A 17145-nucleotide genomic window follows, 5' to 3' on the forward strand; every position below is an offset into this window, starting at 1 on the left:
TTTAAAAAATGCAAATGTATATTCTGTCCAGGACAATGGAGCAATTTTAATTTTACCTTTTGTCACAGGACTAGAGGATTAAAAAAAAAGGGAAAGACAAAATTTGCCTAGGACAGTTTACATGAAAATTATATAGTCTGTGGTTATCCATAGTGTAAGTGAAACTATGACGGGTGTAGTGGTGAAGTGAGAGGCAGTTAAAAACTTGTATAGTCATTGTGTTCCTTTATTTTTTTTGGTAAACCCGCTGTGTCGTGTTTTAGGGGGAAGTTTAATGCTCCATTTATAATACAGACTACAATTTGTGGACAGCAGATGAGAGATTTAGCCATCCTCCAACAACAGAGCAGACTATAATATAAACTTAAATGTCAAGCACTGTGGCTCTATTCCACTCCGGCCCGTGAGGTGGCTGTTTGTCTAGTCCTCATCCTCTGAAGTCGAACTCATTGTAGTTCAAGCACCCAGAATACTGCCTGCCAGCTCTGCTTTAATGTCCAAACAGTTCTAGATCCGCAGGCTCCCAGTGAGATAAGACAGCACTTGAAGACAGCACACTTGTAGCTAGGGCTGGGTGACATGGCCAAAAATGCTATCCCAATAAAAAAATGTCTTATCAGTCAATATCGACAATTTTCACGATAAATGTCAAATTCTTTTTTCTTTCAAGTTTAAAGGCAGATTTTTGCTCCTGAGTGAAAGTTGAAGAAACCAGATGGTTTATTTTGGTTATCTATTCTTTATGGCCAGAACATGATGAACATTTACCAAACAGTGGATCACTTCACATAAATGAGGTAGAACATTCAAAACAATTATGATAAAATATTTTTTCAACAAATATGTGTTATGGCAGAAAATTGTTGTGTGTTTATATATATATTTGTGTATATATATACATATAGTATATATTGTGTGTGTGTGTGTGTGTGTGTGTGTGTGTGTGTGTGTATATATATATATCTTTTTTAATTAATAAATTCTTCAAAGACAACGGTTGGCTGTTTTTACTTAATCCACCAGCAATATATAAATTTCCACGCCAATATGCATGAAAAATTAGGTAAAATCTTTTTTCACTCCTTCTTCCTCAACAAAATAAATATTTTAATATAAAAATTAAGCCATGATTTGTTCGTGACTCGAAAGAATTAAATCAAAGGTGCATTGGCCATTTATTATATTTATATTGAGGAAAATTATATCGCAAAAATTATTATCGTATTATTGCCCAGCTCTACTTTTAGCTAAAGTCAAATAAGGAAAACTTAAAATAAGGCTTTCCTGTGATTGAACAGCGTGTCAAGTACGTGACTATCCTGTGTCTCTTTATTGCTGTGGTTTATCGTAAAGTGGCTCTTCCTTCTGATTGGTCTTTTTTTATGACTGCAGCGTTCACCATGAGCGCAGTTGGTTTATATAAGTATTCTATCAAAAACAGTTGGCAGATTTTGTGGTATTTTCCACACTGGTATTTTGGTTCAGTGATACTTGGAAAACAATAATTCTCTGTTTTACATTTCTACTCTTTCGACTGAGAGATAACTTTCTTTTGGGCATTTTAGTTTTAGAGGCTTCATGACAAAAAGATACTGTAGTTGTGCGTGTGAAACCATTTGTAATTGTTTCCAGCAGTTTGGTTCCAGCATTCTTGCTTATTTTTTCTCCCCTGCTTTAGTGTTGAATAGTTGACGTCACTCTACACAGGGACTGATGGGGTAGTTGATTGGCTTCAGGTTCCTACCACAGTTGTGTGACAGATATGAGAGAGAGGAAGGGAGGGGAGAGTGTAAAAATAACCTGCATGCCTGCTTTGCATTGTGTAAAATCAGCATCTGCACACAAAAACACTCACCAGTGAACGAAGGAGGTCCATTTTATAGTCCAACACTGACTTTGCATTTGCAAGATCATTCAGATGATCTTTTTTGTATTACATGTGCATTTCAGGCCTAGGTTCTGTTCTGCCAATGGAAAGTTTGAGGTTGTACTGATAATTCGCTCTGCATCAACATTAAAGAAGCTAACATGACCAGGGGTAAGATGTCCATCTTGCAAACAAAACGGGCTTTGTCTGTAAATGGGACAAAGGACCTAGACACCCTGTCAGACTTGAGCAGAAGTATGCCTTGAGTGTGTCTCCATAAACCCAAACCCCATAAGTGGTGGGAGTTGTGAGGGCTAGTCGAAAAGTTCCCCTTGGCTGCTGAAGCAGAGATAATTGGACCCAGGTTTAGCCGGAGTTTTGGTATTCACATCTCGAGCCAAGTTTTGATCTTCACAACTCCTCTCACCAGACAGCGCCTGTGAAAGCAGGGTCGTCTGACTACGTGATATAGTTTGACATATTTTCGGCAAGTGAGGAATCCTGACCCCTTCCAGGTTAGGTGATGGTTTTTCCTTCGGTCCTACACAAACATATTCTTCATGCTAAACACATGGTGTCATGTGATAACCAATATGTGTCCACTGACAGTTGAAACAGAAGTGTTTATAGTTGCCGGGGTATGAAGTGATCTGTTCGGGTGTCAGGACTTTTTAGTCTGTGTTTGTTTAGAAGTCAAAAGTTGATCCTTTAGGAATAGTGACTTAAAGGACGCAGAGTTGCTCTTGAGTAATCTGTCCTAAGATCTGGTCTCACGAGATGTGAGGGGTGTGACTGCAGTGCTGTAGGGTGACAGTGGAGCCAGAGGAAAAAGAAAGAAATGTGTTTTAATTGTTTGTGAAGTCTCAATGAATGAATGTGTTTGTTAAACTTAATTTAGACTCACAAGACTCTTCTCATCACGATTCTCTTGTCATGTGGTCAAACTGAAAACCATAATCTTTTTTTCTTAATCTGTGTTACCCTTTAATGTAAAACAACACTGAGCAACAGTCCACTCATTTGTTCATACATAAATGTAGAACTACAATGATTATTTTCATTATGGGTTAATCTTTTATTGTACATTATATTATTTAAATGAATTTTGGTCGATAAAAGAAACTGTAGAAATATACATCCCGAGAGCCCAAACCATGTCTTTAAACTGATATCAAACTCAAAAGGTTTTGATACTAGTGCTAGTGATATGTTAGCTGAGTTTTAGTAATAATATTAAAATGATACCTTTATTTTTTATTAAACAAATTTCTCTACAAAACCCCCATTCACAAGATTTATTTAATACAAGTTGATTTGAATCAAGAATCTGAATAAGTCAACAAGATCCCACATCTGACAAGACATTTGCTGCCTGCTTCCAGTACTGGGTTTTGATACTCTTGAGCAAGTGCACAGACACATTGAGAAACTTAATCTATGACTATTGTCAAAAAAGCTATAGATTAATTTTCTGCTTATTAACTTAATTACAGTTAGTCAAGTACAACTAAATACACCTATTATAGACAGGCTATCATTGCCTGTTTTGATTCAACAGTTTATGCCAGATTTCAAGTGTGTCTCTTTAACAAAGAAGACTTACAGAACTACAGGAAATTCAGAAAGAAAATGGCCCCTCAAAGCTCAAACTTCTGCTACTTGAAGTGCAATCTGACAAGGTGTCTGGAAAAATTCCTATGTTGTTATTTCACTGCCTAGAGCAACACAATTATATTCACACAGATGCAGGTTTTATAAGCAACATTCTTGTTCTCAAGTTGCACTAATATCATCTGCCCCAAACTACACTGACATGTATTTTTTAATAGTGTGAAAATTAAGTAAGTCTTGTAAATGGAAACTTGAGAAGAGAGTCATTTCATCATTTATAAGGAAACACCCTTTTGACCTCATCACGGCCTGTTTGAGGTGTTACTGCAGCTTCCAGAGGGCTGCTGATCGTTCTCAGCTGCTTTATAACACAGTGGTGAAATATGCAGTCTCTCTGTCTGTGAGTGTCCAGGACTCTTGTGGACTCATGGTCTCAGACTTTTTCTGCACATCCCTCACAGCAAGCAGTACTTCATCTGTCATCTGTATCTGTGTGCATGTGTGTGCGTGTGTGTGTGTGTGTGTGTGTGTGTGTGTGTGTGTGTATGTAACATGTCTTTCGGCAGGTCGCAGGAAAGAAATACACCCTGTGGGATGACTTCCTTGTTGAGGGCAGAAGTAGCGGTCAGCAGGAAATGACCTTGGGAGATCTGCTCCAGTATATCAAGGTGCGGCCTCCTTATTCCTCTCAGCAAGGAAACACACACTTTCTTCACACCCAGTGCTATACTGAGTGCAAATTTAATGCATGTTTTTTTTCTAAACCTGTTCACCTTCCTCCAGTGCACACAATGGCCATTGTTTGAAATGACTGGCCACTTTACACCTACCATTCACAGCTTCGGGACTCTATTCTGCCATCCTAAAGGAAGGTCATGCTGAACCATCAACTTTCCTTCAATGGCTGAAGAATGTTTGGAACCCTTTGCCCAATTCACATGTGTACTATTCATGCATGCTGATCACGCTGAGAAAAGACCTCAGATAAAGTCTGTGCTCTTGTACTACTGACAAAGAATGATAGATATGCCTAAAAAACACTTTTGCCTCCACTGCTTGACTCCAGAAAGTTACTGGTCCCGACCATGAAATAGTCCAGCACACACACCCCGTAAAATATAATTTTTGAGATACTACGTATTAATTTGTGAGTTTTAAAGGTGCTGGAAGGCAGATTACCTTTGGACAGAGCCAGGCTAGCTGTTTCACCCTGTTTCAAGTTTCTTAGTGCTGAATTTAGTTAGCCAGCTGCTCTTGCTAGCTTCATATTTAGCAGACAGACACAAGAGTGGTAATCTAACTAATAAGTGTATTCCTCTTACTTTATGCAATCTAGACCCTAATCATTTGAAACAACTGGATAAAATCTTATTTCTTTAATAACTAAAACGCTGTCCTGTTCAAAACATGTCAGGACTGTTCCAATGATCAGCACTGTTGGCATTATTGCGTTTAACATGTCTTATGGACTTAGTTTCTTACCTTATCACCATTAATGGAAGATAAGAGCAACAAGGGATACTACTACTGACTGATGTCAAGCTGTCACTTCCACCATCCCATAGATCAATCATTCATATATATATATATATATATATATATATATATGTATAACCTGTCCCACTGCTCTTACATATTCAGGACACTTGCAACAGAAATGTCTGAACACATCTCCTCCTGTTTTTTATGCACGCACCTTCTTGCCTTGAGCTGACATTTACTGATTCTGCTGGCGTTTGTTCTCAGGAGGTGAAGGGAAAATGATTTGGCAAGTGATCTCATTTGCTCCAGGTTTTGTTTAACCTTTGACTGGCTGGGTTCCCCCTGGCTTGTTTGTGGAGACACTGAAGAGCTTCCTGAACTGCTGAATTTGTTTAAGGCCACAGGTCATCGTCAGACCTTTAGCTGTACGAACTGCTGTCTTTACAGAAATTACAAAGTGCATGCAGGCGATCCTCAACTCTCATCTCTTTTATCTTCTTATGCCTTGTTATGTTTATTATATTGTACTGTGAATTTAATTATTTGTCTTTGTGCAGGAAAAACATAGCTTGAACATCAGCATGCTCTTCCATGGAACAGCTATCTTATACAACGGACAAAAAGATAGGCTCAAGCTGAGGTATGTCAAGTTAAGACTAAGATGCAGTGCAGTTTTGCATATGCATGAATACACATGGCACGTAACCTTGCAAACATAAACAATCACAATATGCAGCCTCCCTTTGTTTGTTTAGAGGCTAATGGCAGGATGAGGTGTTTCCTCTGTGCCCGTGAGGAGAGAGCCTGTTGACACACTCACATGCATCACTGAACGCTGATGATTGAGACTGCTCCTACTCGGGTGTCCTTCTTTTTGTTGAGGGAGAGCTAAACAGTTAAAATAGTGTGAACTTTTTTGCTTCTGAGATTCCACGCTGTTCAGGCATGTTCAGCGCTACAGCACATTAAAGCCACGTCTCTACGCCCCAGGGTGTTTTAAATGAATCAGTCACAGCGGAATATGCGCCTTCAGGGATGTTTTGAATCCAGGAGGAGGGCAAAAAAAGTAATAAATCAGGTTTAACCTTGAAAGTATACAGGCAATAATTCACTGGGCAGATTGAAATATTTGATTCTAAACATTCTTTGCTTAAATTTTGCTGTGAGGTCTTCTGAAACAGACTGCATGCATGTCCCTGTTTTTGACACTCAAGTCTCTGGAGAGCTGGTGTTATGGTTAGATTAAGCTACAGGGGGAGAGGGGCAGTGCTGGGTATGTGGACAGCAGGCCATACATGACAAATCCCCTCTCCAGTAGCCACTTCCTGTGCAGTTGCCCTGCCTCAAGCTTCCTGTGTTAGGCCAGTGAAAGGGGAATGCAGAACATACAGATAACATTAATATCATGTATTATTTACTTGTATGGCTGATATTATTCTGTATTTTTGTTATTGTCAACATTTGAGATGAAATGGTCAGTTTCTCAATACTTTGTGACTTCCTTTACCCTCTTGGTGGCCCCATGCCCATTCATTCCTACATTCCTACTTTTAAAAAGATATTAAATAGTTTCCAGGCACTGTAGTTTTTAGCAAACTTCTCATAAACACGAGTTAATCGTGTATTTGTTGAGAACTATTTTCAGCCACGCATTAATACACATTTGGTGTGCTAGTTCCAGCAGCAGGATGGTAAAGGCATATCTGTTGTCTCACACTACATGCTATATCAGGCTTTGGAGACATAGCCAATACTAGGATGAATTCACTGTTGGTTTTGGTCTTTTTATAGGGTTTGTTGATAAAGATAAGATAAGAAAAAGCAAATGGTGAAAGAACAATATGCATGCCCCAAAAGCTAAATTAATGTAAATGTATGATAAAACCCCAGACTAAGGTTACATATATTGTCTATTTTTGCAGTGTGTCTGATGTGGTGAGGATGGTCACCAAGATACATATCCCTCCACACAAGAAGATGCTAGAGTTGATCCCCTCATTTGCTGAAGATGAGGAGTGTGAGTTAGTCCCAACTATCAGATACCTGCTCTTGTGATGCCATCAACACCAAGTTTCCACAAGGTTCTAGTGAAAATGTGACAAAGCAAACACAACACTCCTGTGAAATCATGTCCGTTGAAAACACCCTATTTTGTTGCTTCAGCTGTTGTTTACAAAGATTAATATCCAAATGATTTTTTCCATAATGTGTCTATCTATTTCTTTCATGTCATTCCATCAATATTTTTGCGCCTATCATTGCACTGGCATGTTATTTTAGTGTTCACATTTTGATCATGTAAAGTGAGTGATTCTATAATCACACTGTATAATGTAGTGTACTGTCTCTTAATCATGCCCCAAAAAATACAACAAGATGTACAAAGATTCATATCCATTTCCTCATCCTTTTAATTATATGGCAAATGAGGAAACTTAACAAACTGTAATTTCCTTAATACCAGAAAGTTGTGTTAGCTTTTGGTTTTCATTTACATGTAAAATGTGCCTTTTGAGAGGTCAGGATAAGAGGTTGTGAAGATGCTTGCCAAGGCATATGGATTAGATCATCTGGCACTTCTGGGGCAGTGCTGGCTCTGTTTCAAGGTTTAATTCAGGTCAGACTGAGCACAATGTTGAAGGGGTGCAGTCAGAACAGGCAGCTGGCACAGTAGGTACAGTGCTTTGACGATTTGGGGTTCTCTTGCCATCTGGACACAGCTGTGTTGTGTAAATCCTGCTCCCAAGCACACGTGCAGCCCTGCACTACCAGAAGATTCTCAGAGCTGGTCAGAGTTGAGAAGCTAGACTCATCTACAAGGCCTTCATCTGTCCTATCCTTACCCTTTTCCACACCCTCACATTGACATGGTGTCATCTGTACAACATTCTGATCCCCCAACTGGCTGTTTGAATATTTTTAATGAAGAATCCTCTCTAACATGATCACTGCAACTATGGATGGGTGTAGTTGAATCACTGTATACGTTTGTCTGTGACTGTTTGTATTTAAATTCTGTTTGAACAATACAATAAAAATGTCTATGGGGAACCATGTTATATCTGTGTACTTCACTAATAGACTTCAGTTCCCTTACCTTCAGTTCACGCAAATATATTACTACGATAACCGCACCACACCCAATCCTTTATTTTTAACCAGAAAAGTGCCCTGTTGAATTTACAAGGCTTTAGAGCATCTATTGTGTGTGTTTCTTCAAACTGTTGAGCTGAGATGTTGATAGAATGTGTATTTTCTTTAACAATGTCTGCAATGGCACCTCACCTTCACCCTAATAACATCACGTTAGAGCTGGGCAATAAAACAATAATGATAACTATCGTGATATCATTTTCCTTAATAACATTATAACAATTGTTTGATTCAGTTCATTTGAATCACCAACAAATTAGCATTTATTTGTTCTATTAAGATATTTGTTTTGGTGAGGAAAAAGCCCTGAAAGATTTTACATAATTGTACTCATGCATTGTCGTTTTGAATGTTCTACCTCAGATTTGTGAAATGATTCACTGTTTGGCAAGACCAACAATTAACCATCTGGTTTCATAGAGCTTTGACAGCAAAAATCTACCTTTAAACTTGAAAGAAATAATTATTTGAACATTAAAATTATCAATATCAACTGATTATCGTCATAACAGTTTTGGCCATATCGCCCCGTTCTACATCACGTCTCATGTCAATCACGGATTAAGAAGAAGCTTAAAATCTGTCAAGCACAATGACAGATGGCTACAATAATAAGATTTTTACATTTAGCACAGCTCAAACTCAGGTAAGAACAGAACACATTTTCATTAAATCCCAAAAACTTTTATTCCAGATTTATCAACATTATGGACAAAATGCTGTGATGAAAATAGAACCATCTTGTTTTAATTTGTGTTAAAGAGTCAGTCCGCAGTTACAGCCTCGCTTAAATGTATCCAATAATGTCATTGCATATGATGGGCTGTCGGCTGCCTGTCTTCATGAGTGCGGTAAACTGGTAAACGTCAGTGTCCAGTTGATGCAGGCCTGTGTGGGACTGGTGAAAGAAAGGTTTGAGAGCCTGGCGTCCCACAGGACAAGACATCCGTTTGGGAGCCTCAGCAGCCCTACTGACCCTTGTGGAGTCTGCTGGCCTTGGCCTCACTTCCACACTTTTAGACATCCCTGCCAGTTTGCGGCGCATGTTGACCAAAATATCTTTGGCAAGGCGCCGACCCGCACTGGGCTTTAGTTCTGCTGGCTCAGGACTCTCTGGTAGGTCCATCCAGTTCTTTATTAGGTCAGCAAAGCTGTTGTCCCCGAGAACCAGGGGCTGTCTGTTCCTGCTGCGGCTCAGCAGCGATGTTGTCCAGTCCTCTGGGTCACCGGCCTCAAATGACGTCCAGCGCTCCAGACAGGCGTCCGACGTTGATTTTGGCCGGATTCGGCCAGAAGGTCCTCTGTTTGTGCGGAGGCAGGCAGAAGAGGACACTCGCACATTTCTGGTCCTCCTCAGCACCACACCTTCATCCTGCCAGGAAGCCTCAGAGTAACCCGAGTCAAAGTCCAGACTCTTTTCACTGCTTGGGGAGCCTTGTGTCAACCGCTCATGTTCCTGCTGCTCTTCGTCTTCTTCCAGTGTGCTGGCCAGGCAGCATGCAGAGTCATATGTGCTGGCTTCACTGGCATCAGAAACACATAGACGAGTGAGTCGCTCTTGCTGTGCCCTCTGTTTGCAGAGCCGTGTTACAGCGAAGGACTGAGCACATGGTTCACTCAGTGGCCTTGGCCTGCTTATCTGCTTCAGGTCCTGCAAGGATCTCATCATGTACTGCATTTGCTTTGCAGTCAGTAGAGTCTCCTAAACACAGCTACACAAAGAAAAAGACACAAAGAGTTAGTGGTGCAGTCAGAATTTAAATAAAGTCTATTTTAAAAAAGCACTTCTAACCAAAATGTTATGGTCGACTCTTGCAGCCATCTACAGAGCTGGCTTCCAAAAATATCCCATCATGCCCTGGCCGTCTAGCTGAGACACAGTTTCCTGTTTTATTTCCAGAACGGGGCCAATAAGATTTTTACCAGCTGAGATCACTCTGCTCTATGACCATATAACAAGAAAAGCATTCCTGACAAATCTCGGAGGAGCTTTATGGAGACCACCCCATGCAGTATGATCCCAGAAAATAAAAGAGTTAATGTCTTTATGAACAGGATGCACATTTTATACTGAGAAGAAACTCTCCCTGCCTCCTAAAGCTAGAGGGGAAGTTTGAACAAAGCAGAGCTGAATCATAGAGTCCAGAGGCAGATATCCTCTCTGGACTCCGCTAACTCACAGGATGTTGCCAAGTCTGTATTATAAAGCAGGAAATGACAGCAACATTTTGGAATTACAGAACGACTATGTATTAATTATGAATCACATTATCTTCCAGCCTGCAGATAAAGTGGAATCATTGCAATCCAGCTGATGCAACATAGCTTTGTGTAGTTCCATCTAAACCTAACCCATACAACAATTAAAAAAAATTACAATTTAACCAAGCTTCCCTGTGGCAGAAAGCAGATGCCCACAAATAAGTAGTACAACTTTTTATCATATAATATGTTTTTCAAGTTTTTATAATATTTAGTTTGCTGAGCCTCCCTGTCCTGCTAGTATTTGGCTCGGAGGAGTAAGGACACCACACATGATGTTATCACAGCTGTGGGTGCTGAACCATTTGGCCCCTGGGGGAGACTTCCACAGAGACATCCTCAGTGGGGCACTGTGGTCAGTCTGCCCCTCTTAAAATGCCCTGTTCCCCTTGGCTGCCTTCACACAACGAGGAGAAGTGATTCAGCCAGTTGTGTGCAATTGGCAAAAATAACAGTTTGGTTGAAATAACTGTGACTTGCGGGATTAAAACAGTCCAGCTTTCTAAAAACTCCAGAAAGAACAGAATTTGAAGGGAAGACTTTATCACTACAAAAAATACATAATTCCTTGATGATCCTTTGCAATCACAACCAAGCCACTGCAGTGCATCTGTCCAAATATATCAAAGCACGTGCATACTTGAGTTAATATCTGTGGCCTGGGTTTAAAATCCCGTTAATTGTTTCTGCAACAAAACAACAACAATTCATTAAATAAATGATGGGCGTCTCTCTCACTCCTTTACCCTTTTTGAGACATATGGTAATTTTTCAGTAATAACACTCACCTCTGCATTTGGTTCAAATCGAATCCGAGCACAATCAACAAGTCCAAAGATTTACAGCTGATCAGACGTTAAGTGTCTCCCTGTACATTCTCTCCTCTGAGCCAGATGAGGGTCTGTCAGCGGACTTTGACGATGCAGAGCTTTTTGCTGCAGCGAATCAGCGGAGGGCAATCCAAAATCAGCCAATAGGAAGTCGCCTGAAACAAGATTCCTCCTTGTGTAATTGCAGCGTGTCCCACTGTAATTGTGCTGTGGTTGTACTACAGTGTTGAGATCCTACATCTGGAGTTGGATCATTTTTAATTAATACATTGACTCACTGATCACAAAACCTTTTAAAACTCTTCCATTTATCCATATATTGTTAAATATCGCAAATCACTTACACTGATTATTGTATTTAATAATTGTTTAATTATAATTATTAATAATTTAATGTTTTAATTAGTATATTTTTAAGATCAAAACTTCTAGTTTCTCAACGATGTGTACATTAATACGGTTTACACGTTTGTAAAAGTTGTTTTGAACAAATGCTGTGACTGTAAAACTTCTGCACACTGATTTACTTAAATCTACATGTCGCCACCTTGTGGTTCTTTGTAAACGGGACCTCCCATATTACCATTATCTATTGTCTCTGCATATAAACCTTTTCACACCATATGTTAAGGTCTGAGCAACATATAGGCCTACCTCCATTCACCATTCTTCTCTTAATTGGTTTATAGAAATGCAAACAAGGTATTGGGATTAAGTGAAGTTCACTTTTCATTTGCAAATGAGCAAACCATCCGCATCTACACCTCCTCGCCTCTTTGGATGTTGACAACTCTCTGTATTGTAATACAGTGGTGGGAGACAAGCACAGAGCCTTTACTTTGGTAAAAATACCAATACAAAGAGGTACAAATGCTCAATTACAAACAAAAATCATGCATTCAGAGGGCTATCAAAGTAAAAGTACAAAAGTATTATGAGATAAATTAAAGGATCAAGAGTAGAAGTACAGAGTCTGTAAAAAAAAATAAAACAATGGCTGATTATATATTATTGTTATTGTTTCCCAGTTAAACGGTTGAGGTTCACTAGGCTTGCTGTTAGTCCAGACTTAACCTTGGGGTTGGGCCCCTCCAAAAGGTCACAAGATAAATCTGAGGGGTCAATGAATAATGATGTAGGAAAGGAGAAAAAAACAAAGTTATGCTACACATATTTCTACCCATTTTTCAGACTTTTCCATAACCTTTTTTGTTAAATGTTGGATATTTTTACCTCTCTGGGCAGTTTTGTAAATCAAACCATCTAATTTATACACATCTGCACAATAACATGGGGCCAATTAGACAGTTGAAAAAGGTTGGGAACCACTGGTTTAATCTTTAGAAAAGGCTGCTTTGTATTATATGTAATATCTGAAAGTCAAAAGTATTCAGCAACTATATTTCCCGAAAAAAATATAGAGTAGAAAATACAATATTTCCCATTGAAATATAGTGGCATTTCACTAGCAAGGACCACACAATCAACAGATATGATTAAATGATTTATTGATGATCGAACAGAAGATGTATGAGGCTTGCGGTTGCCGAAGAGACATTCGAAAGCGTTGTGGGGAAGCTACGATAGGGAAATCGGACCCCCTTATAACCCTATGGAGAGGAAGAAGATCAGGAGGCAGGACAGAGAAAGGAGTAGGGGTGAGGGATGCAGGATACGACAGCGAAGGGTAGGAGTTAGGACGTGTGGGTATTTATGGAAATGTTGGCGATGACGTGTTTGATGTGTGGTCCCGCTCCTGAAACTCTGCTATATCCACTCGCCATACTGCTAATTAGCACCACATAAAGGAAATGCCCGTGCATTGCATAAAACACCCAATAATTATACTTAAATACAGTACTTGTATATGTACAAAGTTAGTTTTCACCAATGTCACCTTTCAAACAGCAGACCTCTGACGTTTTTCAGTGACAGGTGAGAGGAATTAAACACAAATCACAATTTGTACCCACTCTGTTTTACAGTGCAATGCAGGTGCAAAACCTCTCTTACGCAATATTCCATAACTGTGCTCTGGTTCATGGTCTTTAAGTCTATGTTTGACAAAAAAAAAGTAGTTTACTTTGAGTAGACTTCTGGGCCTGTATTTATCAAGCTTCTCATAATTACTCATAAGAACACTGCTAAGTACTGACTTAAGAGTAAAATAATTCTTGGCTCAAAGCTGTGCTTAAAAGTTAGTTATCAAGCATCATAGTCCTAATTTGAGTGAAGTGTAGGACTAAACCATCTAATAACCATCTAAGTGTCAGTTTTAGTGCTGATTCACGACACTTCGATTTTGAATGACGATGTAGCCAAGGACCAATGACTGAATAGATTTCCTTATTTAAGAATATTCTCAGATAAATTCACGTTGAATGGTGAAATTCGAAATACACATTTTTCAAGATAATACATTATGATATGGGCCTACACTTTAATAAATGAAAGATTTTTAAAAAAGTTTATCTTTATATGAGCGCCATAAATTGCACCTACTACTCCTGTGAAGTTACTTGCATGAATTGTGTTTGCTTCTGTCGGATTACGGGGGTGTTGTTGGGAAGTCGATTAAACTTTAAATGTGTGGAGCTCTGAAGCTGAAGTGCCATAATTGTTTCCATGACTATTCGGCTTATTGATGGTTGTGACGGGCCAAAATCATCAGCATTGCTGCGTTTGTTCAGTGGCAAATAAACAAAAGCTTCATCATCATCCTTCAGGTTTGGCTGAAAAGGCATTAGTGCGTAAGGTCAGTGGTGAGATGGCGTCCCTCACCAACTCGCTGATGCCTGCGCTGTCCGACCCCATCTTATTAACTGCGCGTCATCAAATAATTCAGTTCACAGTGCCATCACAAGACCTACTGGCAACTCCTAACCACGCGAGAGACCTCTCGAGCTGTCTTAAATAACTGGGAGAGTAAGAGTGATTCTTAGCTTTAAGAAATTTGATAACTTGCTTTTATTCAGTTTAAAAGTAGGAGTAAGTTTCATGGATTCTCAGCACTTAAGACTAAAATAGCACTTTGAGAAGCTTGATAAATACCAGCCCTGGTCAAACATGGAGAAACCGAATTATATCCTTTTTTGGCATTTTCTTTTGACACATCACAATGCAGAATAAAATATCATGTCACCAAACTTTTATTTACATTTAACAAGTGAATGACTTTTATCTTAATATTATGAACGAATATCATCCATTAGTCTCTGTGTTGTGGTGCATCTTAAATGATGGGTTATGTGAACTGAAATGAAAGTAGAAATAGCCCTAATTCACACAATGAATATGGCATGTCTCTAAAGAACAAGTGTAAACAGATGTCAAGGCACAAACATATATAAAAAAAAATTGTAATGAAACAAATAGCACAGAACAATCCATGTTATGAACAGACATAACTACTTAAAAATCTTGCAGGAATCTTAAAAGTGACATTTAACCGTTTCTGTTTTGTTTCTTTAAAGAAGTTACTTAAGGAATGTTATTCAGTCTGTGGCAGATACAAGCTAATCAATAGACAGTCATGCAGAACAACACACTAATACAACTGTGAATATTGATTCTGTGTAAACATTGTACGAAAAACATTTCCCCTTCATCCATTTTTTCATTCTCCATGCTTGTTTGTTTTCTTCTAAAAATAAGCTCTGTGCAGTCAAAAGGTTCATAAAATGCCAACATTAGTTAACATAAGTTAATGTGATTTTTATAAAAAGTTGTTTCTGTATGTATTCTGTATTCTCTTATTAAACTTAAACTTCAAATGCAAAAAGGGAAAGTAAAATGAAAACTTAAAATACTCAAAAAGAGATCTGAATACATAACAAGACTCATCAACTCAAACAACTACCATTTAAACAAGTGGTTCTCAAACTGGTTCTTGAAGGCCTATTAAGGATCCTTTAATTTATTTTTTTTCATTTGCCATGTGATAATGAGATAAGGGTCATTTTTATGATAAGCTTTACAACAATTTTCAACAATTATTTTCCACTTAAGCCAGTCGATTAATACACTTTGTTATATATCTAATTTTAAAACAGCACTTCTCAAGACAGTGCCCTTGATTTTTAGTGACTCTCATCCAATAAGGGGTGTCCTTGGTCAAATATCTGTTTACAGGAGCTCACTGTGAATAGTATGAGCACCTCTGAGCGAGAGCAGTAAGAAATATATCAAAAATTAAAAATGACAAAATTGACAGAGAATGTGATAGTTGCAAATCAGTGATTGTTGGAGTTATTGAAGGTTTCTCCTCTATGAATCAAGTCTGTTATGGTTTTCATTATGAAAAGCAGTAATCGTCACATGGCTGTTGCAGTCTCTCATGCAGTCTGTGCGCATCGGGTATTATCCTGCAAGAACAGAAAGACGACAAAAAAAGCACCTTTAGACAGACAGAAAAATGTGGAGATAAGAGCTATTATTTCACTGTTTTAATGTACAAGGTCTTGAATTTATGTTTACTAATTTATCCTGTTTAAAAATCTGTGTTAGTGAGCACTTGTCCTTTGCCGAGATAATCCATCCACCTCACAGGTGTGGCATGTCAAGAGGCTGATCAGACAGCATGGGTATTGCACAGGTGTGCCTTAGGCTAGCCACAAAAAAAGACCACTCGAAAATGTGCAGTTCCATCACACAGCACAATGCCACAGATTTCGCAAGTTTTGAGGAAGCGTGCAACTGGCAAGCTGACTGCAGGAACGTCCGCCAGAGCTCTTGCCCGTGAATTGAATCTTCATTTCTCTACCATAAGCCGTCTCCAAAGTCGTTTCAGAGAATTTGGCAGTACATCCAACCAGCCTCACAACCGCAGACCACCTGTAAATACACCAGCTCAGGACCTCCACATCCAGCATCTTCACCTCCAAGATTGTCTGAGACCAGCCACCCGGACAGCTGCTGCAACAATCGGTTTGCATAACCAAAGAATTTCAGCACAAACTGTCAGGAACCGTCTCAGGGAAGCTCATCTGCATGCTCGTTGTCCTCATCCGGGTCTCAACCTGACTGCAACTTCACCCAGCCATTCAAGAGGAGTGGACCAACATTTCAAAGGCCACAATCAACATCCTCATCAACTGTGGTGGTCACACCAGGTAGTGACTGGTTTCCAGACCCCCTTGGACCCCCTCAATACAGTGAAACGGCACATTTTCGAGTGGCCTTTTTTTTCACACATTTTGACAGATTTGTAAATAATAATTGAGAGAAATAGGCCTTTTGTGTACATAGAGAAAGTCTTAGATCTTTGAATTCAGCCCATGATGAATGGGGGCAAAAACAAAAGTGTTGTGTTTATAATTTTGTTCAGTGTATATATATTTGTCTGTGGTGCTCTTAAAAAGTCAACAGCCTTTACCACAGACCTCATTATACTTGTAAAGTCACATCAATTTAATTATATAACCCAAAATCCCAAATTTGTTTCAATATGTTCAAAATACCTTTCCAGTCGTTTATTGTAGAAAATAGGTGGTGTAATAAATGTGATTTATAATAATAATAATAATAATCCTTATTTGTAGAGCACTTTTCAAAAACAAGTTACAAAGTGCTTTAACAAGTGTAAAGAATAATACAAAAAAAGATAAGAGCATGAAAATTTAATATAAAATTAGTAAAATACAATAAAATAAAAGGGATAAAATAAAGTCAAATAAGATCGGGAAAAGCTCTCCTATAAAAGTATGTTTTAAGAAGGGACTTAAAAGAGTTCACTGACCTGATTTCCTCGGGCAGGCTGTTCCAGAGCCTCGGGGCCCTGAAAGCAAACGCTCTGTCCCCTTTAGTTTTCAGACGAGACTCTGGAACAGACAACAGACCTCTGCCCGAGGATCTCAAGGTACGTGCTGGTGTGTATGGGACTAAAAGTTCAGAAATATAACAAGGCGAGAGGCCATGAAGAGCTTTAAAAGTGATCAATAG

General features: G+C 38.9%; 3 protein-coding genes across 5 annotated transcripts in view; 1 reads left to right on the forward strand and 2 right to left on the reverse strand.

Moving 5' to 3' along the window:
* Positions 1-8019, forward strand: part of uba7 (ubiquitin-like modifier activating enzyme 7) — a 37076-nt gene extending 29057 nt beyond the window's left edge. The window contains exons 22-24 of the mRNA XM_046028784.1: positions 4045-4146; positions 5518-5600; positions 6883-8019. Coding sequence (XP_045884740.1) covers positions 4045-4146; positions 5518-5600; positions 6883-7015 — 318 coding nt within the window. The 3' untranslated portion in view covers positions 7016-8019. The remainder of the gene's footprint in view (positions 1-4044; positions 4147-5517; positions 5601-6882) is intronic.
* Positions 8020-8775: 756 nt separating this feature from the next.
* On the reverse strand, positions 8776-10044 carry inka1b (inka box actin regulator 1b). The gene is given in 3 exon segments (XM_046028501.1): positions 8776-9798; positions 9800-9825; positions 9906-10044. Coding segments are annotated over 3 exon segments (954 nt in total). The 5' UTR covers positions 9936-10044; the 3' UTR covers positions 8776-8900.
* Positions 10045-14349: 4305 nt separating this feature from the next.
* Positions 14350-17145, reverse strand: part of gnai2b (guanine nucleotide binding protein (G protein), alpha inhibiting activity polypeptide 2b) — a 62277-nt gene continuing 59481 nt past the window's right edge. For all 3 annotated transcript variants that reach the window (XM_046076156.1, XM_046076158.1, XM_046076157.1), the window contains exon 9: positions 14350-15569. The gene's annotated coding sequence lies outside the window, so the exon portion shown is untranslated. The remainder of the gene's footprint in view (positions 15570-17145) is intronic.

Source organism: Micropterus dolomieu, linkage group LG18 (assembly GCF_021292245.1).
Source record: "Micropterus dolomieu isolate WLL.071019.BEF.003 ecotype Adirondacks linkage group LG18, ASM2129224v1, whole genome shotgun sequence".
NCBI classification, from domain to species: domain Eukaryota; kingdom Metazoa; phylum Chordata; class Actinopteri; order Centrarchiformes; family Centrarchidae; genus Micropterus; species Micropterus dolomieu.